Below are 21283 nucleotides of genomic sequence, written 5' to 3'. Positions count from 1 at the left end.
CACCTGGGACCCAACCAGCCTGTTGGGATTTACTAAAGGGAGATGCTTTCAGGTTTTTGTTGTTCTTGCTGAAATCACTTCTTTCTTTGGTTAGGGAAAGGAGATCCAGAAGCTGCTGTGCTTCTACTGAGCCTGGAATGAAACTCTCAAAGTCTTACTAGGGCCAAACTACATGTAGTGTTAAGCCCATTAATGAGGCTGGCTGGCTTCTTTTTAAAGTGAGTAAATGGTTGTTGGATCAGGGCCCCCGTGGGTTCCAACTGTACTGGGGCAGCTTTAATCCTTCACAGCCCTAGTCTAGAACCCCCCATAGCTTCTATTTAACAATGAAAGCAGTGTACATTCGTCCCCTCCCCGCCCAAACAGCAGCTCTTTGCAACTATCATGAATTGTGTTTATTCCACCCCTTCTCTAATGAACTCAGGGCATTGTACATGGTTTCCTTCTCCTTTTTTCTGCTCGAAACAATACTGTGACTATTGTAGGCCAGTATTGTACTGGCTGGAATGAGATGTAGGAAGAGACTCAAGGTCACCTGGTAAGCTTCATGGCTGAGCTGAGTAGGAATTTGAATCCAGGACTTCTTCAGGTAGAAAAGAAAAACTCTCTTACCCAAGAATACCTGCATCTGTGTGTCTAGATAGGGCAATTTGTGTGATTCTGTTCTTAGGGAGCTGGCAGTTTTATTTCGGTGGGGTGTAAATGTTCTGTCAGCTTGTTTTACTCTGCTTTGATAAAATGTGTCGGCTGCCCAGCTGAAAGCAATAACCTGGCTCGACATTTCTCTCTTTTTTAGCCTTTAGTGCCGTCCGTGCCAAACTACAAGGCTTCCATGACGATTCCAGAATGGCTTCAGGCAATACAGAATTATATGAAGATGCTGCAGTATCCTTTTCTGTGAAGGCAGGCTGGAGACAGAAAGCTGATACCAAACGTCTTCACTGAGCTGTTAATGAAGGAAGGGAAGGGATTAATTCGTGGAAGACTCAACTGGAGGTGAGGATAAAAAATTAATGCGCTCCTTGCTGTCTTTTCTAGCACTTGGGGAAGATTTGTGAGGTGACATAAGCGTGGAGTGCTTCCCTTGATCTTTAGGGCTCCATAATTGGCTTTTTAACTGACACTGAAGAGAGCGTAATTGATGAGAGAGAGATTTAAAGTCGATCAACAGAAATGTTCTCTGTGAACTTGGTTTGAGAAGTCACTGGGATGAGAAGGTGGAGGCCTCTGTGGCAATACATTACTGCAACATATCAAAGGGGCTACAGTGTTTGCTTAGCCTCAACAATTTTTTCACATGCCTCCTTGATGAGACTCTGTGGCCTGTGTTAAGCTAAAGCAGGTGGACACTTAGTGCCCTGAGCATCAGTGGCCCAGCAGGATAATTGTAAAGGCAAAATTTGCTGCAGTGTAGGGTCCAAGTCCAATCAAAGAGCTGTAAGAAGGAATAATTACCTGAGGATTGACCTATCAGTCCAAGTTGGGTCTTTTCTGCTCCCTGCCACAGCCTCTTTCAAATTCTCTCATGCCTTGGGAAATAATGTCTTCAGCCCAACTGACATTGATTGTGATTAAGTCTCCTTAAGGTAATGGAAATGGTTCGTGTTTGACTTCTTTTCTTGGTTTTAATGGGACCTTTGCTACTGATTGACTGGATTGTGGATTCCTTTGTCACAAGATAAAACAGTAATGGCTCTTTTTCATACAGAAAATGGTAGTGTTGGCCTTGCTAGGGCAAGGAACGGGCAACTCTCTACTTCAGAAGAGCAGGTTAAGGAGAGTAATGTGGTAGGAGGAAGGGAGCCTTCTCTAAGAATGGTCTGACGTTTCTCAAATTCTGAGTAAAATTAACCTGTCTTTAAGCGTGAGAACACAGCTGATCCTGAATTGGTCTTGCCTAAATTCTAATATCCTTGGAAAAAGGGAAGGAGAACCGCTGAATTGGAACCCAGTACTTAACTTTTGCTTCCCAAAGACCTAATGGAGAAAACTCTTGACAAAATGAACAAACTACTGGTATGAAAGTAGCTTACTACTGAGTTCATCTTGCCCAGAACTTCAGTCAGCAATGATTCCCAGCCCTGATATGAGGGATCCTTTTAAACTGGAGACACTACCAGAGCTTGAACCTGGGACCTTCCACAGGTAGAGCATGTGTTCCATCATGGAGCTAGGAGCCATCCCTTTGGGCTGCACTGCATGGGTATCCAAATCTCATAAGCTTGATACCCCATGGACATTGTTTTCACAGGAGCTGCTTCCAGACTAGGGATTTTCTCTTATAGTGGAAAAGCTGTACTGCAGCCATCTGCAGTACTATTCCTGTCCCATATGATATGAAGGAGGTCGGGTGGCCTTGTGGCTAGAAAATAATTTTGTGTAACTTGGAAATAGCCTTTCAAGACCTGTATAAAATGTCAGGGGAGCCATTTTGGGAGGACTCAATCCAAAATGAACATTAGGAGTTTTGTGTGCTGGGTGCTCAGCAAAGTTATTCAGATGTGCACAGCGGCAAATTAACCTGATGCTTTGCCTCCATTTTGATGCATGGCTCTCTTACCATTCACAGACTTAGTTGGCAACCTTCAGTCTCAAAAGACTACAGAGCTGCCTTGGAAACAGATGTCCTCATTTTTCGCCAGTCTGGCTCTTAAGTCTAACTTCAGACAATGATTTAAGTGTTACCAAATATAGACCACTGTGTTGGCCACATGTTGACTATGAGAAGGCCCAGCCTAGATAACATCATTCCTACCACACACTGAGGCTGTTAGAAGTTGTCATGAACAATATATCATATGGGTTATTTCCAATAAGGCCAAAAGCTATTTTTTCCTCACTTAGCAGAATATATGCATGGATGAAGGAGCTCTTAATAGTCAATGAATTAATAGCACTCTGCAGAAATTAATAATTCAGGGACTATTATCTTGAGATGCTCAAAGTCCTCCCAGACGGTATGAATAGTCCCATATGTCCAGGCCTTTCCACATAATGTCCATTGGAGCTTCCTACATTTTGGAGGGAGGGGCATAACTAATCCCCAAGGGGTATAAAAGTGTCTGAAATTTCCCTGTATCATGTGTCCTTTCATGCTGTCCTACATGAAGGGGGACATATGTTCAATCTCCACTAAATTGTGTATTTTTTTTTTATTGGAGGTTTTTTGATTGGGATCAGTTAGACCATGACTAAAGTGCATGGTGAAAATATATCACTGCATATCCAAGATGCTAGGAGCAGCAGGGGGCACCTAAAAAATGCCGAGTTAGTGAAAACTCATTTAAGAACATAATGGCCTGCTTCAGTTGTCATAAGAACATAAGAACAGCCCACTGGGTCAGGCCATAGGCCCATCTAGTCCAGCTTCCTATATCTCACAGTGGCCCACCAAATACCTTAGGGAGCGCACCAGATAACAAGAGACCTCATCCTGGTGCCCTCCCTTGCATCTGACATTCTGACATAGCTCATTTCTAAAATCAGGAGGTTGCGCATACACATCATGGCTTGTAACCCGTAATGGATTTTTCTTCCGGAAACTTGTCCAATCCCCTTTCAGAGGCATTCAGGCCACATGCCATCACCACATCCTGTGGCAAGGAGTTCCACGGACCAACTACACGCTGAGGAAAGAAATATTTTCTTTTGTCTGTCCTAACCCTCCCAACACTCAATTTTAGTGGATGTCCCCTGGTTCTGGTGTTATGTGAGAGTGTGAAGAGCATCTCTCTATCCACTTTATCCTTCCCATGCATAATTTTGTATGTTTCAATCATGTCCCCCCTCAGGCGTCTCTTTTCTAGGCTGAAGAGGCCCCAGTAATCATCTTAGTTGCTCTCTTTTGCACCTTTTCTATATCCAATATATCCTTTTTGAGATGTGGCGACCAGAACTGGACACAATACTCCAGGTGTGGCCTTACCATCGATTTGTACAACGGCGTTATAATATTAAGCTGTTTTGTTCTCAATACCTTTTCTAATGATCCCAAGCATAGAACTGGCCTTCTTTGCTGCCACCGCACATTGAGTCGACACTTTCATCTACTTATCCACCACCACCCCAAGATCTCTCTCCTGATCTGTCACAGACAGCTCAGAACCCATTAGCCTATATGTGAAGTTTTGATTTTTTGCCCCAATGTGCATGACTTTACACTTACTTACATTGAAACACATCTGCCATTTTGCTGCCCATTCTGCCAGTTTGGAGAGATGCTTCTGGAGCTCCTCACAATCACTTCTGGTCTTCATCACTCGGAAAAGTTTGGTGTCGTTTGCAAACTTAGCCACCTCACTGCTCAACCCTGTCTCCAGGTCATTTATGAAGAGGTTGAAGACCACCGGTCCCAGGAGAGATCCTTGGGGCACACCGCTTTTCACTTCTCTCCATTGTGAAAATTGCCCATTGACACCCACTCTCTGTTTCCTGACCTTCAACCAGTTCTCAATCCATGAGAGGACCTGTCCTCTAATTCCCTGACTGTGGAGTTTTTTCAGTAGCCTTTGGTGAGGGACCATGTCGAATGCCTTCTGAAAGTCCAGATATATAATGTCTACAGGTTCTCCCGCATCCACATGCCTGTTGACCTTGTCAAAGAATTCTAAAAGGTTTGTGAGGCAAGAATTACCCTTACAGAAGCCATGCTGATTCTCCCTCAGCAAGGCCTGTTCGTCTATGTGTTTTGAGATCCTATCTTTGATGCGGCATTCCACCATCTTACCCGGTATAGATGTTAGGCTGACCCGCCTATAGTTTCCTGGGTCCCCCCCCCCTTCCCTTTTTGAAGATCGGCGTGACATTTGCTATCCTCCAATCTTCTGGTACCGTGGCTGTTTTGAGGGACAAGTTGCATATCTTAGTCAAGAGATCAGCAACTTCATTCTTCAATTCCTTAATAACTCTTGGGTGGATGCCATCAGGGCCCGGTGACTTATTGATCTTTAATTTATCAATGAGGTCTGAAACATCTTCTCTTTTAACCTCTATCTGACTTAATTCCTTGGTCCGGAGGGGCTGTTTGGGCAGCGGTATCTGCCCGAGGTCTTCTGCCGTGAAGACAGATGCAAAGAACTCATTCAATTTCTCTGCCATCTCTAAGTCTCCTTTTATCTCCCCTTTCCCTCCCTCACCATCCAGAAGGCCAACCGCTTCTCTGGCGGGTTTCCTGCTTCTAACATATTTGAAGAAGCTTTTATTATTCCCCTTAATGCTGCTGGCTATGTGTTCCTCATAGTCTCTCTTGGCCTCCTGTATCACCTTCTTACATTTCTTTTGCCACAGTTTATGTTCCCTTTTATTCTCCTCATTAGGGCAAGACTTCCATTTATGGAAGGAAGCTTCCTTGCCCTTTACGGCCTCTCTAACTTGCCTGGTTAGCCAGGCAGGCACCCTCCTGGACTTAGTGGAGCCCTTCTTCCTTTACGGTATACACTTCTGCTTGGCCTCTATTACTGTTATTTTAAGCAGCCTCCAAGCACTCTGGAGAGATTGAACTCCTTTTACCTTCCCTTTCAACCTCCTTCTAACCAGCCTCCTCATTTGAGGGAAGTCCGTTCATCAGAAGTAAAGGGTTTTTGTGAGAGATTTGCTGGGTATTCTTCCCCTGACGTGCATGTCGAAATGGATCGCAGTGTGATCACTGTTCCCCAACAGCTCAGTAACATTGATATCTCTAACCAGGTCCTGTGTACTGCACAATACTAAATCCAGAGTCACCTGTCCTCTGGTGGGCTCCATTACTAGCTGCTCTAAGGCGCAGTCATTTAACATGTCAAGGATAATCCCCAACCTGGATAGTCCCCAACCTGCTGCTGGCTGTCTGACTGCATAACTTTTTTTATTTTGTTTAGGGGTACTTAAAAACCCTACACTGGTTAGCAACCCTCTTCTCAAGGCAAGAGAAAGGGCAGTATCTGGGGCCCTGGCCTCCTCGCCCTGCTGCTGAACTCGCACAGATGCTAAAGTTGGTGTCCCAGAGGCCACGCGTGCTTCTACAGGGAGGCTCACACGGTGTCAGGCACTAGCTTTATACTCCTAGCTAGCTCCTCCTCCCTCCTTCCTTGCTGATGGAAAAGGGCTGGTCTTCCCAGGTGAGATTTCCCTGAATGGGGTGCTTGGATTTGCCTAATGGGGCTCTTATCAGCTCCTAAAGGTCAATTGCTATGACCTAAAGGACAATGACTATGCTAAATTGCCCTGGCTGGGTGGGAACTGGCTCTTCCTAGGTCAGGAATCGGCAATCTTAAACACTCAAAGAGCCATTTGGACCCATTTTCCGGAGAAAAGAAAACCTCGGGAGCCACAAAACCCTTTTGACATCTAAAATGAAGATAACACTGCATATATAGTTTTTTAATCTTTATGCTCTTATAGGTCCCATTTTTATAATGTAGCCCCCTCTTGTAGCTTTTAGTTAGTTTTATCATACATTCTTAAGAACATAAGAAAATAAGAACAGCCCCACTGGATCAGGCCATAGGCCCATCTAGTCCAGCTTCCTGTATCTCACAGCGGCCCACCAAATGCCCCAGGGAGCACACCAGATAACAAGAGACCTCATCCTGGTGCCCTCCCTTGCATTGGCATTCTGACATAGCCCATCTCTAAAATCAGGAGGTTGTACATGCACATCATGGCTTGTAACCCGTAATGGATTTTTCCTCCAGAAACTTGTCCAATCCCCTTTTAAAGGCATCCAGGCCAGACGCCATCACCACATCCTGTGGCAAGGAGTTCCACATACCAACCACACGCTGAGTAAAGAGCATTACTCATTCTTGTCCTGTGTTTTCAGACACCTGGTCCTCTATGGCGGTTATGACATCTGCTTATCTTACATGGATACTAAAGAACTCCCCCCACCTTCCAGAGGCACCCTGCTGGAAGGAAAAAAGGACAGACTCCAGAGGTGAGGAAAAGAAGAAGCCAGAGCTAGGGGGGAAGGTGGGGGGACAGCCACAGGCCAGCGTCTGCCCTGCCTGCCTGCCTGTCCTCCCTCCCTCAGGCTGCAATCCTCTCCACACTATCCTGGGAGGAAGCCTCACTGACTACTTGTGAGTAGACCTGCATAGGAGGGGGCTGAGGCTGCAGCCCTCCACATCTTCCTGGGAGGAAGCCCCACTGACTACAGTGGGGCTTACTTGTGAGTAGACCTGCACAGGAGAGGGCTGAGGCTACAGCCCTCCACACCTTCCTGGGAGTAGCCCAGGGACTACTCGAGAACAGACGATCCTTGCACTCGGCCTTGAGCAGGCTCCAAGGCTGCAGTCCCAGGCACACTTTCCTGGGAGTAAGCCTCATCCACTGTAATGGGTCTTACAACTGAGTAGGCACACACAGGCACAGGCTCCAAGGCTGCAATCCCAGACACCCTTTCCTGGGAGTAAGCCTCATCCACTGTAACCCCCTCGCAGCGCAGGCTGCACGCCCTGGTACTGCTGCGCAGGGAGTGAGCCGGCTCTCCAGGCGCCCCCCCCGCCGCCGCCGCCGCCTGCAGGGAGAGGCTCTCCACTGGCGCCAAACTCCCCAAGTGGGCAGCGCGCACCTCACCTTGCTCCTGGGAGTCTCCAGGGTCGCACGCTCTCCCTGCCCAGCTGGGGGACCAGCAGCTTCCTGCGCGCCCCTTCCTGGGGAGTGTGGCAGTGCTTGGACTCCGGAGGGAGCCGCAGCAGTCAGCTGAAAGAGCTGCACGTGGCTCCAGAACCGCAGGTTGCCGACCCCTGTCCTAGGTTCTTACCCTCCTACTTCAGTTCTCTGGGACTGGACTGTTTTTTAACCTCAAGCTGGTTTTTTATTTGAGTTTTAACACTGGTTTAAGAGTTTTTTTTTGTCTTGGCAGAACTTACACGCTAAAGTTTAAATCTTGTTTAGCCCTGCTAAAATCCTGCTTTTGTTAATTGTGCACCTTTATTTTATTTATTTATTTATTGCTCTGACCTAGATCCTGTGTCCTAATTTACTGAACCTTTAGATTATATTCTAACTTATATTAAGTCTAACTTGGGTTAAGTATAGGGTTAATTTAAACCAAGTAGAAAAACTTGCTTTCCACTTTATCCTCCTCTGTTTTATTTATTTTTCCAAGTGCCTGTACCTTGGGCTCTTACTCACAAGTAGGACTCTGCTCCTGCTCAGAGTAGACCTCTGTACACACGTATTTATTTTTATTGCCCTCACCTAGCTCCTGTGCCCCAACTTGCTGAACCTTAGAATCCCTCCCTCAGGTTAGATTAGGTGCTAACTTAGGTAAAGCTAAGCTAAAGCTAAATTTCAATGTTGATCTAAGGTTGATTTAAGGTTAGAAGACAAAGAGTTGGAAAGAGTATACTTACCTTCTCCTTCTCTTCCTCCTCTCCTCTTCACAACTCAGGGAGTCTTCCCTCTCCTTCTCCAAAACTCAGAGGTCCACTTGCCTTCCACTTCTCCTCGCACAGATGCTAAACTCATGTCTGAACTGTCCTGGCTGAACTATGGTTTGGATGCTGGAATTGTGCCTTGGGCTGGATAATTCCCTCCTCTCCCTTGTCCTCTCTCACACTCCTTTCCCTCACATCTTGATTTGCAGTAACTATTGTTTGGTGTGGGATCCAAATGGGGAAAAGTGTAGTTATGGCAATCTCTAGTTTGCCTTCCAAGCAGAAATCAGTTCAGATTTTGGTTTCCAATTCCAGCTGGGAGGCAAATAATGGTTTACATTAGCTATACTTTGACCAGTTTGGGCACCATCATGGCAAACAACTATAGTTACGGTGGAGCAAGAAGTAAGCATTGGAGAATGCAAGGAGAGGAAGGAGCACATGAACCCAAGATGTAGCCCTGCTAGCCAAACTATGGTTTGTGGTTATTACGTCTGAGCTGGAAACGTAGGAAGCTGCCATATACTAAATGAGACTATTGACCCATCTAGCACAGTATTGTCTACAACTCTGCACACCCTATCAGCGTGAATTTCCAGGGATCTTTACCAGTCCGACCTGGCAATGCTGGGAATTAAACTTTGGACCTTTTGCACACAAAAGAAGCATGCAGAAGCTCTACTGCTATGGTAGTAGTTCTTTCTCACCCAGCTGAGCCTATAGCTACTTAATGCTGATGCCACAGTTAAGATAAAGCAATAGTAACCATTCAATACATATTTTTTTTAATTTAGATCTCTTGTCAACTAGGCAATTTTGTTAAACATTTGAGTCATTATCAAATGTATCTCAGTGGTTTATTGAAAATTATGATTCAGTTAAAATCTGTTGGATCCCAATATTTGATTAGTAAGTGCTTTTCCGCATATAGAATGGTAAAGTTCTTCCAATAAGGGCAGTAGTGTAATAAGATTAAATTACATATTCTCACCTATGAGACTTTATTCTGACTAATTATTTTTTGTACTTGGCTTATGTTTTCAGAAGAGACTATGGTCATATCACTTGTTTAAACTACCTGATTTTTGCAGTCCTTATGTAGCCTTAACCAATAAAACCCAGATACAATCACACAGGAACTCAGTTCTTTGAAATTAGGAAATCAAGACCTCTAAGTGGGTAAGTCACATCTCTTTTCTGGTGGCTGGGACTCATTGGGGATCACTGATTCTCTGGGTGAGCCTATGATATTTTTATAGGTCTTTACAAGAGACTGGTAAATTGGCTGCATGAGTTAAAAAAGGAGAGAACTGATTGTCATACATCCAAGACTGAACTTCTTATCTTCTGTATCCATTGACAGTTTTGCTATCTGATCTATCCATCAGGATTAAGTCAGTATATCATACTGTATTCCATGGGCTCCAAGTGGCTTTTATGCAATTTTTTCCCCCTATGTGTTCTTAATGCTTAGCAGGAACTTGTCTCACTTTGGTTATATATGATGAATGCATTGAGGTGGTGGTGAGAAGATTCCAAGGTAGTCAAGAAATCCAACAGAGGGAAGAAAAGGGGGAGGGAAATTAAACCAGAATTCACTTGAAGTGAAAATGGTCTCATTTGTTGCTGAGTGCTCTGTCAACCATGCTTTAACAAGATGGCAACATCATGGACCCTCAGAACATACTCTCGGGCCTCTAAGCATTCCTTTGGTCTAGAGCTGCAGGGATGGGGCAGAATATTACATTCTGCAAGTTTATTTTTCCACGGAACCTGAAAGCAGCTGTTGTGAAAGTCAGCTGGTCCATACTAATTTATTTAGGAACTGGTGGCAAGGCTTTTAAAAAACTTTCTGCAGCTCTTAAGCCTGTTCTGTAAATATTTAATATTAATCCAGCTACATTGCATAACCAAGCTTCTTTGATTGCAGTTGTCTTCTTGCAGAAGAGCTTACTTACTATTTCTTTGTAACCTGGATTTTATTTTAAGAACTTGAGTGCTCCATAAGAAGTGCTTGTCCCTCTTTCCTTGTCCTCCAAGGGCAGAAACTGAATGATGCCCAGTTTTGATGGGCATTATTAATGATGATTACTATGTATTTTAGATCAGCTTTTTCATAGCAGCATTTCAACTTAAATCTGCCTTAGATCTGGAAGGTTTTCTTTTCGGTGGGGTGGTTATGAGCTCAGGTTTCCTAACCACTAGTCGTTTTGCTGTAGACTTTCCATTAGATGGAGGTCAGGGCATCTGTCTCAGTGTCTATGTGCAGACACTCAATTTCATCAACATATTGATTAACAAATAGCCGTCAAGGACCCTTGGGTGTATTCAGACACCATCTTTCTCTGCATCTTGTCTTTTGCTGTTGCCAAGTAAAAATAATCCAGTGAAGTTGGTTAGCTTAATTTCTTTCTGTGAATGTTCTGCGATGATGCCTTATTATCTTCTCAAGAAATGTTGACATGTGAGTGGAGAGTTTCATTCATCTAAGGTCTGAGTCATGACAAGGCCAGCTGCCAAGCAAACAAATCCACTTGTAGTAGCTTCATTGGAGTCCTGCCATCGTAATAGAGTTGTGTAAACTGTCCTTAAGAGACTGTAATCTGTGGGCCAAAGTAGGCATGACATTAATCACGTCATTCTGGTCTATGTGATTGTGTTTGTGTGTGGTTTTTTAAAAATGCAAATAGCAGTTCTGGGGCCCTGTTATGGATCAGACTGTGGTGGAAGGGAGAGCTTTATTTGGCACCTGTGGGAGCTTCCCATGCGGCAAATAACAGTCACAAGGAGCCTGTCATGATTCATGTCACAGCTGGTTTGGACCTGTGGCTCTTCTATTCTCATAGTTCAAGGACTATACTGGAGTGAATGGGATGATGGATTTTGGCTGTGGAATGCAAGTCTATTGCTCAGACAATCACATCTGCAGAATCTTGATTCCAGAATGAGAAGGAATGGTCTTACTTGCAGTATGGTGTAGTGGCTCATTGTAGGACAACAGCAGAACTAGAGTGATCTAGGTTCAGATTCCCACAACTATGAAGCCTGCATGGTGACCTTGTTAGAGTCTAACTCTCTCATCCACTACCTGACAGGGTGGCTAATATGGGTAAACCATATTGAATTATCTGTAAATTCAAACCATGTGGAATTATTTGTGTTTTATCAAAAGTCATATATTTAGGCCATATATATATAGGAAGCTGCCTGAGAGACTACTGGCTGTCTAGCTCAGTACTGTGTCTGCACTAACTGGCAGCAGCTTTTTGGGCCTTCGGACAGGGTTTTTTTCCTGGGCTTACTTGGAGATGCCAAGGGCTGACTCTGGGATATTTTTCATGCAGGACATGAGTATGGTCCTCTAAGCTCCTTAGGATGTGTAGGAAATAAATATATGAAATAAGACTACCACCCTATGTACTCAATCCTAGAAACACATCTGGGAATAGATACCATTGAACTCGGTGTAATTTTGAGGGACCATGCATGGAATGGGGCTGCACATAACGAGGGTTATCAGATACAAAGTGGGCCAGAGTGCCTGTACCTTTAACCGTTGTATAAAAGAGGGAATGTAGACAGGCACAGCTTTTTAAATCTTCCATATTGAACTGTACCTGCCAAAATTCCCTCTTCTATACAGTGCTTAAAGGTATAGGCACTCTGGCCCACTTTGTATTGCGTATCCCCTCATAGTAGAAAATATTTATGCCGCTAACTTCATGAGCTAGCCAGAAAGCTGGTGGAGTGTTGTGACCCAGTAGACGTTATATGCCTTTTTAATCTAGCAAAATGTCTTGTACAGTATATTGAATTTAAGTCTGCTTTAATAACACTTCAGTGTGTTGGAGAGAGGAGGATCAAAGCAAGCAAATTCATGCACCACCCACAGAGCATGCATTAAGTGCAACTTGATCAACCAGACAAATGGGTGCCTTGGCAGATGATGATAAGGTGTGGCTCCTTAGTGCTGCTCATTTGCCTTGTTTAGGTTGCAGAGCCTATCATGCAACATAACTGTGAATGTTCTAAACTGCCCCCTTCTCCCCCCCCCCGCCCCCATGAATTCTGGTATCTGGAATAGGCAAAACTCAGAACTGAAAAGCTGCTATGCCAAGTTCCTTCACTGGGGTTGCTCACACGGAGGCTACCACATGTGATATGGCAGGTGCTTTGCTTACTTGCAAGTCTTGAGGCCAGACGTTCTCTAAGCAGGAGGTTCCAGGCACCCTGTGGACAGACAGAAGGTCACTTAACAACTCATCCTTCCCACTGTATATCTTGGACAAACTGACAACTTGTCTCCCTTCTCTCTCAATTTGTACAGTACAGGAGATTTTTTTTCTTGACCTCTGGTGTCAATAGTAATGTAGAGAGGTGAGGGAATTCCTTCGCTCTGAAAGCTGCAAGAATTTTTTTACCCTCCAAAGAGGTTTGGACAAGGCCCTGTCCAGAATTGTGTTTTGCATATTATTGGGAGGGGGGAAGTCAATGTAAGATCCACTGATCTAACTCAGCACCTATTCTTTTCACCAGGTCCCCTTTGAAACATGTTGGGGGCTCATATCAATTCTTCTGTTCTTTGAACTGCTTCTCCCTGGGGCGGGGGGGGGGGAGGTCTGAGAGTCATCCCTTCCAGAACATCAGTTTTGGGGCTTGTTCACAAAGTCATTGTTTTTACATGGAAACAGTTGCAGCCTGCCCTTGGAACCTTCTGTGCCCCAGTCATGTGGGGAAACATTAGTGTTAACTAACATGTATTTTGAATTCCAATTGTGTGTGATTAATTATGATTAGAAGGGTGTGTGTGTGTGAGAGAGAGAGTGTGAGAGAGAGAGAGATAACAAATTAAAAATCACCGCTTTCTGCATTTCTCACTTTTGTAAAACAAACAAACAAACCCAAATCTGCCAAAAAAACCAAAACAATAACAACAACAAAAAACTGGGAAATCTGCAAAAAAAAAAAAAATATGGACTGGGTTGGGCTGGGGTAATAACTGTGGCTGCATCTGCTGACACTATGCCACCTATATCACCTACCTAATACACTTTAAAAGTGATTATAATTTATAAAAATGTACCCTTGGAATAAAAGCACATACACCCACTTTCTGCACTTTTCCTCCTTGGGGGGGGGGGGGAAACAAAATATGTGAATAAATACAAACGTTTAAGAGCACCTCTACCTATGCTCATGAGAGCCATAGATGATGTCCTAGGGGAGCAGGGGAGCAAATATTCCCCAGATAAGTAGCTCACTCCCTGCAATAGCTGTATTATAAACTAGAAAATAAAAGAGGTCTGCAGTCCTCACCATGCTCAGCTGATTGCTATGCTTACCTATAATCAATGGGACTTTCTTCAGAGAAAATGCATTTAGGCTGGGAGAGAGAATGTGAAATATATTCTTTCTCTTTCAGAAATTAAAGAAGTAGGACAAACTCCTTCAAATATACTTTGCCCCTTCTGTATCCCCCCCCCTTTTGTCACTAGTGGTAGCTGGAAAAAGCTACTTCCATGATCATTTGAATTGCCACCAGCCACATTTGTGTACAATCTATGTCACAATCACATTTTTGATGTGGTTGCAGATGCTCTTATGTAGCTTTCCCCATGGGAAGGGGGGCTCATAAAAGCTTGGCAGCAGGGAGTGGTGCTTGCCTTCTTTGCTCATGTAGCAGTCAATCAACACCTGACTGATTCCCCTCCTAGTCCTCCTCCTTTATCCAGTGTTCTAAGGTCACTGCCACTAGATTGTGATTTTTTAGATTGTGAGCCCTTTTGGGACAGGGAGCCATTTAGTTATTTGATTTTTCTCTGTAAACCGTTTTGTGAACTTTTAGTAGAAAAGCGGTATATAAATACTGTTACTAATAAATAATAATAATAATAATAATAATAGATGCTGTGCTGAGTCAACTGCAGCTTTGCTGTCTCTCTTTTCCACACTCCACCTGGCCATGCCCAGCAGATGCAGCTGAGCTCCCAGTAGCATGGCACCTCTTGGGGTGGTGGGTTTGCAAAATGTCTCTGAAGGTTTCACCTCATTTTCCAAGATGCTGCTCCGATGAAAACTCAAGGCCTGATCTTTAATCATGCTTAGTTTAGTGGTAGGTTCTTGGGGTAGCAGAAGAGGTGGTGAGAATTTGGACTTTGGGTGGATGAAGTCATTTTTTTTAATGGTCCCTTATGCAAAAGTTATCTGCAAGTAATAAATAATAATAATAATACCACCAACCTCTTGCAGCCATGCATAATAATAAAACATAATAAAACTAGACGTCAGTGAGAAGGAGTCTAGTCTAGCCTTCTCCCTGCTATGATTGTTTTCCTCCTGTAGGGAGTTGTGTTGGTGGTTAAGAACATAAGAGCCCTGCTGGATCAGGCCAAAGGCCCATCTAGTCCAGTTTCCTGTGTCTCACAGTGGCCCACCAAATGCCCCAGGGAGTGCACAAGACAACAGACACAATCTGTGTCCCAGTGCCCTCCCCTGCATCTGGCAATCAGAGGCAGCCTGCCTCTGAAACAAAGAACTTGCACATACCTTCTAGTAACCCGTAATGAACTTTTCCTCCAGAAATTTGTCCAATCCCCTCTTAAAGGCATCCAGGCAAGATGCCATCACTACTTCCTGTGGCAAAGAGTTCCACAAACTCTCTTGGTACATAGGACTTTAAAAATGTGATCCCACCACCTGTGGGTCTGCACTGGTAGAACCCCTTCTTCCATCTCAGATCTCTGCCCTCTCATTCTGTTGCTTGTGCCAACAAGGCCTGAACTTCAGCCCGTTCCATGTAACTTAACAGTTACAGATGTTGTTGGTGCTCTACAGTGTCCTGGATTTATTTTGAACCTTTCATCTGGCAGCCTGAGGTAGAAGGTTGGTGAAAGGTTTTTGTAATAGGCTTGTTCAGTGCTACTTTGGAGTAGGGGTGTGTGTGTTTGTGCCAGCTCCTCTTAACATAGCAGACTGTGTCTGTAGACTGTGTCTGTTTTTATTTTAGCTGTTGCATTTCCTTCACAAGAACCCTGGTCTATGAATAGGAATTGTTGTGAACATGGTGAGCAAATGCCTGCAGCAGTGCACAGAATAGGATCCTTGAGAACTGTCATAGTGGTGACTGTAAGCAGCTTTGGCTGTGATGACAGGGGTGGGAGAAGCAGGAAATTGCTTCTCTGTCTCCCTGCAGAGGAGATGCCAAAAAGTTATTTTTCCAGATGACCTGAAGAAGCTGCAAACTGGGAGGGTGAAGCACAGGCACTTCCTGTTTCCCCTGCATCAGCATCATATCTCAAAACCAACATGGTGCAGTGTCAGACTTAGAACTGGTATGATCTGGGTAAAAATTCCCACTTAGGCATGGAGCTCACTATGAGCTCTTGGTCCCTAATCCTGCTCTATCCTGACCTACTTCACAGGGTTGTTGTGAGGATGCAAAGGGTGAAGTTCTTTACATATGTTTTTATTAGGAGCATAAAAAGCTGTCCTAAACTGAATCGGACCCCTTGGCCAATCTTGCTCTTGTTGATATTGATTGGCAGCAGCACCCCAAGGCTTTAGACTTAACTTTTTGTCTGCCTTATCCAGATTAAACTTGGGACCTTCCACAAGTCCTGTCTCCCCCCCCCTCCCCATAAGACTTGCTGGATGCCTCCCTAGAATGCCTTGGCCCATTCCACAAGGAATTACAGTACTATTTCCGGTCTAGAAAGCAGAAGGAAATAGCTTGGCACGCTTTCAATGAACATAACCCTGCTTGTGAATGAGAAGAGAGGAACATGCTCTTGTGCAAGTAGAGTTTGTGCGTATTTGAGAAGTTAGATCCACCCTCCCAGATAGCATCTCCTGTAAGGATTATCACAGCTTGCCTTTGGTTGTGGGAAAACAGCCTAAATCCTGCAATATCCTGTAACCCTGAAATTACAGTAGTAAACATGCAAAACTACAGGCACATTGGTGTGCCACAAATGGTTCATAGATGCACCGTGGGAATTTGGGGAGGGGTCATTTATTAGTAGTGGGGGATGTGAGCCCCCCACCAGCAGTGTGTTGCGCCTTGTCAATTGTCACAAAACTGATAACACCTTGTCAGTGTGCCATGAGATGAAAAACATTGAAAATTAGTAGGCTAGAATGTGGCAATCTGTTCTAGAAGATGCCTGGATATGCCAGAATTTTTCTGACACAATCATTCCAGGCTCAAATGTTTTACAATTGGTTTTGTTTTTCCTCCTCTGCATTCATAGGTTAATGGAAACGGCAAGAGAAATGACCAGGGAATCTTTACCCATCAAATGCCTTGAAGCAGTTATCCTGGGGATGTATCCTTTTTTGACTTTACGTTCTTTGTTCAGATGTTCTTTTTCTAAGGCAGAGCTAGTGAATTACATTAACGTCTTGGATGCTGTATAATAACACCAACTGATGGTGAGTTAACAGAGCTGGTGATATTGGAAGCTTGATTCTTTTTCCATATCATGTGAAACGAATCCAAAGAAATTCTGTATGCCAGTGGAATTTTCAAGGATGTAAGTGGCTAATTCGCTTTTTCCTCCTAAAGTGGAGTGAGGAATAGGAGGGACAACTCAGATTTTTCATAGCAGTGACTTTATCACAGATGTAAGAGTTGTCCCATTCACACTCATTGTGGCATTAAATCTGCTCACATTTAAATTTATGACAGAGTTCAGCATTCTCCCCAGGGAAAGCAAAAACCTGTCTATGCTGGTCAATCCAGGATTTGGTGCCTTTCTGGGTCTAGATGCATAAGGGCCAAACTAGACAAGATGCAGGATATGTGATCAGATCTCTTGGCATTTTTATCATGGTTTGCACAGTGGAGCAAATCGCTACTCCCCAGCAGTGCAGTAGCAATCTGGTTTGGGGTCCTTATGACTACTATGAAGAAAAAAGGAAAATGTTGAAAACCCAAAGGACACATTGAGAGATTCAATCTTGGATCACTTACGTCTTGTCTAGTTTGGCCTTTAACCAACCTAGAAAGCTTGGCAAGCACAGAGCTGTTCCAATATCCAATACTGTTTCCAGGTCCTTGATTGCTCCCAGATTGGCCAGCAGCTCACTATATGCAGAAATCCATCCAACTCAGTTTAACACCAGTCTGGAATATACTGTCAGCGGTCTATGGCTAGAAATAGGAGCAAAGTGTGGTTCCAAGCTCTTGGCTCCAATTTCTTCTTGTCAAGGTACAGGCATATCCTCTCGTAGATGCTTGCTTCTGTTGACCACACCAATGACTTTACCTTGCTTCTGAATGAACTTTTTTGACAAGTTCTGAAGACCTACAATATGTGCATGACATTGCATGCAATATCTGTTTTCTTCTCAGACTCATGAACAGTTAAAGAGGGACTCTGAAGGGACTTGAATGTATATGTCTGAGACAGCTTCTTTCATTTCTCGGGAAGAATGGCTTCTCAGAATGTTAGTTTAATCCCACTAAACTAACTAAATCCTCAGCTTGGGGGTTTTCTTGCATCCACAGTTGCACCTGGAGTCCCAGGTGGCGGCGGTGGCCGGGGAGCCTTTGCTCAGCTTCGGCTGATTCGCCAGCTGCAACCGTACCTGAGCTGCGCGGACCTGGCCACAGTAACCCATGCCCCAGTGACATCTAGATTAGATTATTGCAATGCGCTCTACGTGGGGCTGCCTTTGAAGACGGTGCGGAAATTACAATTAGTACAGAACTCGGCTGCTCGTGTGGTGGCTGGAGCATGTCGATTTGACTCTGTCAAGCCGTTGCTTCGGCAGCTACACTGGCTGCCGGTTCTGTTCCGGGCCCAATTCAAGGTGCTAGTTTTGACTTTTAAAGCCCTTTATGGCTCGGGTCCGGGGTATTTGAGGGACCACCTCCTTCCTTACAATCCTGTCCGGGCTCTTAGATCATCTGGGGGGACCCTTTTGACTGTGCCGCCACCAAGAGATGTGAGAGGGGCGGCGGCCAGGAAGAGGGCCTTTGCGGTGGTGGCCCCCAAACTTTGGAATACCCTCCCCTTAGAATTGAGAACTGCTCCCTCTTTGTTAACATTTCGGTGTGGACTGAAGACCTTTTTATTTCAAAAAGCTTTTAATTGTTCACAGGCTGGCTGGCTTTCTTGCTTTTTTATATGAGAATCCATGGGGTTTGTTTTTAGATTTTTAATTATTTGTAAATTGTTTTAATTATTGTTTTTAATGTTGTATTTTTAATTGTTGTAAGCCGCCTTGTGTGCCCTTTGGGCATAAAGGCGGGATATAAATTAATAAAATAATAATAATAATAATAATAATAATAATAATAATCTTCTCCATTTGCACTTCCAATTTTCAACCAGAGAGCTAGAAAAAACCTAGAGTCACAGTTGGGGCTAGTGCCGTCTTTGAAGCTGTGCCTGGCAATTGTCCTTCAATGGGCTCCTTCCTACATTGATAGTCCTTTCTAGAATTTATTTTCTTACCAGACAGGATTTGGCAAGGGTCTGTGTACCAGCCTGATATGACTCTAAGCAGATCGTTGGTTGTGGTACACTTGCTAGTTCTCATGTAAACAGCACATGCAAGGACCATGTCTAGATTGGGACCATCACAGGGAATGGGACTCCCATTGGACTCCTGGGACTCCCATTGAAGCTCTCATTTTTAATATACCAGTCAGCCAGATATTATCACTATCTTCACATGAGTGGGGAAATAAGATCCAGGTTGTATTTGCTTTTGTGATTGTTGCTTGCATTCAGGTCTAGGCCAGCTAGTCAGTTCCTGTTTTTTAACCTGCAGATTTCCTAGTGCATGGCAAATTAGTCAGTTTAATCAGGCTGTTTGCCAACCTCTGCTGTCAGCTTTTACAAGTGATTTTCTTCTGCAAAATCACTTCTGTAATCTCTCTTTGTGCACTGAAATAGGTTTTACAGCAATCCCTTCCTGCTAGATGCCTTTTGAAATGTTTTTACATGGTGGGTGAAGTAGGCCATTCATTGCAAGATCAGGGTGGCACAGGGTAAGCTAAGAAAGCAGCTACTGAGTGCTTCTGGGAAGCTTATTGGAAGCTCTCCACAGCTGTGTGGGTATTAGAACTGTGTACCAAACTAGATACCAAACTAGGAGCAAACTAGATGTGATCTTTAATGCATTAATTCCACTTGTGTGTGCATGTTTATGTTTGTGTTTAAAGAAATAGCATATGGGGGGAAGGTGACCGAATAGCCTGAAACACTGCTTTTTAAAAAAAAAATCAATAAATAGCCTGTGGAATGGGAGCACTGCATAGAGGACAGTTTTTTAAAAACACTCTCTTCCCATCACAGTTGCAGTTTAGTCTTTTGCTGCTACTGTTTGCACAACTGGGACTCTTGTGTGAGACAGAAGATTTAAAAAATCCTCTCCCATGGGTGACCCGTCCAGCTGCTATTTACTGAATGAATAACAAACATGCTAGCCCCAATCGTATGTCTAGTTTCAGCCCCAATTGTGACTGAGAATTAGGGTTAGGTGCTGTCACCACCCAGCACTGACTGAACAAATGTTCCCATACCTTGAGGAGGCCTCTGTGACTACCCCCATACGACAGGATACAGTGCACACCCCACTGGCACTGCTCTACCGGCACTGGAAAATTGGATAGGATTGGGCCCTGAGACACTGTTGGATCTGGTACTTAGGGAAGGTTCCAACATTTTTCAGCAGCAACTCAACTGGGATGGAGAAATAACCTTGCTGCTGTTTGCCTAGATCAGCGGCGTCCAAACATTTTGGCAGGAAGGCCACATTATCTCTCTGTCACTGTGTCAGGGGCCGAGAAAAAAATTTACATTTCAAATTTGAATAAATGTACACAAATTTACAGAAATGAATATATTAGAGATGGAATTTATATGAATGAATGAAGGTCTTGCAAGGACTTTCCTTGCTTTCATAGATGCATAGATCATAGATGTGAAACAGCAAGTGGTGAGGGGAGCCCTGATCCCACAGCTCACGCGAGAGGTTGCTCTCACACTTGAGAGCAGTTGCATTGGGCCAGCACTGGCTCCAGCAAGTCTCTGGAGAGCCAGAGGCTCATTGGAGACTGGGGGCTCCCCACAGACTGGATTGGGAGTCCCTGAGGGCCGCAAATGGCCCCCGGGCCGGGGTATGGGCATCTCTGGCCTAGATGGACACTCTGTTACTGGCTTGACAAAGTTGGAGAGTGAACAGCATGAGAAACGATGTAAGGGCAAAAGCTGAGTGAAATATCCAAAAATAATGTAGCATGAGTATGATATGTGGCTGTGGTGGTGATAGTATTACAGTCACAATTGGCAATGAAAGTAAAAGCCAACAGGTGCAAGTGATATTTGTGTATTCATGTTTCACATGACAATCGCAGTAGCAACGGATGCACCAAGAATAATCGTGTACAGGACTTTCAGGCACAAAATTGAAATGACGCATCTGATAGCCCTCAGCAGAATTTTGGTTTGATAGAAAGTTGTTTTTGTTACACATGGGTGTTGACGGTTCATTTGTTGCACTTAAAATCCAATCCTGAATACATTATAATCGTTCAGTTGAGGTCCTTTACAGCACAATCCTGAGCTGCACTTGGGCCAGTGCAAGTTCCTTGCGCCGACCCAGGGGGTTCGCAAATGTACCATAAGGCACATTTTTGCCTCCTTGTGAGTTGGCAAGGATGGTGCGCAGAGGCACGCCAACCTGCAGAGGTTGGAATAAGGGAATGAAACTTGCGTCAGCCAAGCTCAGCTGATGCAAGACTCTGCTGTAGGCGGGGAGGAGGGAGGCATTCCAGGACTGGGAGAGGGCGGGCCGTGGGCAGCCCCAGGGGAGGGTGGGTGGGGAGCGGGAGGTGGGGCTGTGACCTGGTGTTTCTGGAGGAGGTGGCGCAAGTTCGAGGAGACCCATAGGTGCAAGGGTGGCTCTGGCTG

The 21283-nt window shown here is 44.5% G+C and overlaps 1 protein-coding gene across 2 annotated transcripts in view; it reads left to right on the top strand.

The window, feature by feature from the left end:
- Positions 1-21283, top strand: part of VASH2 (vasohibin 2) — a 57178-nt gene that overhangs the window by 9142 nt on the left and 26753 nt on the right. Inside the window, exons 3-5 of one of the 2 annotated variants that reach the window (XM_066611720.1) lie at positions 797-885; positions 9483-9539; positions 16610-16684. In XM_066611720.1, the coding sequence (XP_066467817.1) occupies positions 797-885; positions 9483-9539; positions 16610-16684 (221 nt within the window). The remainder of the gene's footprint in view (positions 1-796; positions 886-9482; positions 9540-16609; positions 16685-21283) is intronic. The other variant, XM_066611721.1, reaches the window with a different exon arrangement.

Source organism: Tiliqua scincoides, chromosome 1 (genome assembly GCF_035046505.1).
Source record: "Tiliqua scincoides isolate rTilSci1 chromosome 1, rTilSci1.hap2, whole genome shotgun sequence".
Taxonomy (NCBI): Eukaryota; Metazoa; Chordata; class Lepidosauria; order Squamata; family Scincidae; genus Tiliqua; species Tiliqua scincoides.
The sequence above is the reverse complement of the archived record's forward strand: the minus strand, read 5'-3'. Positions and strand labels throughout refer to the sequence as shown.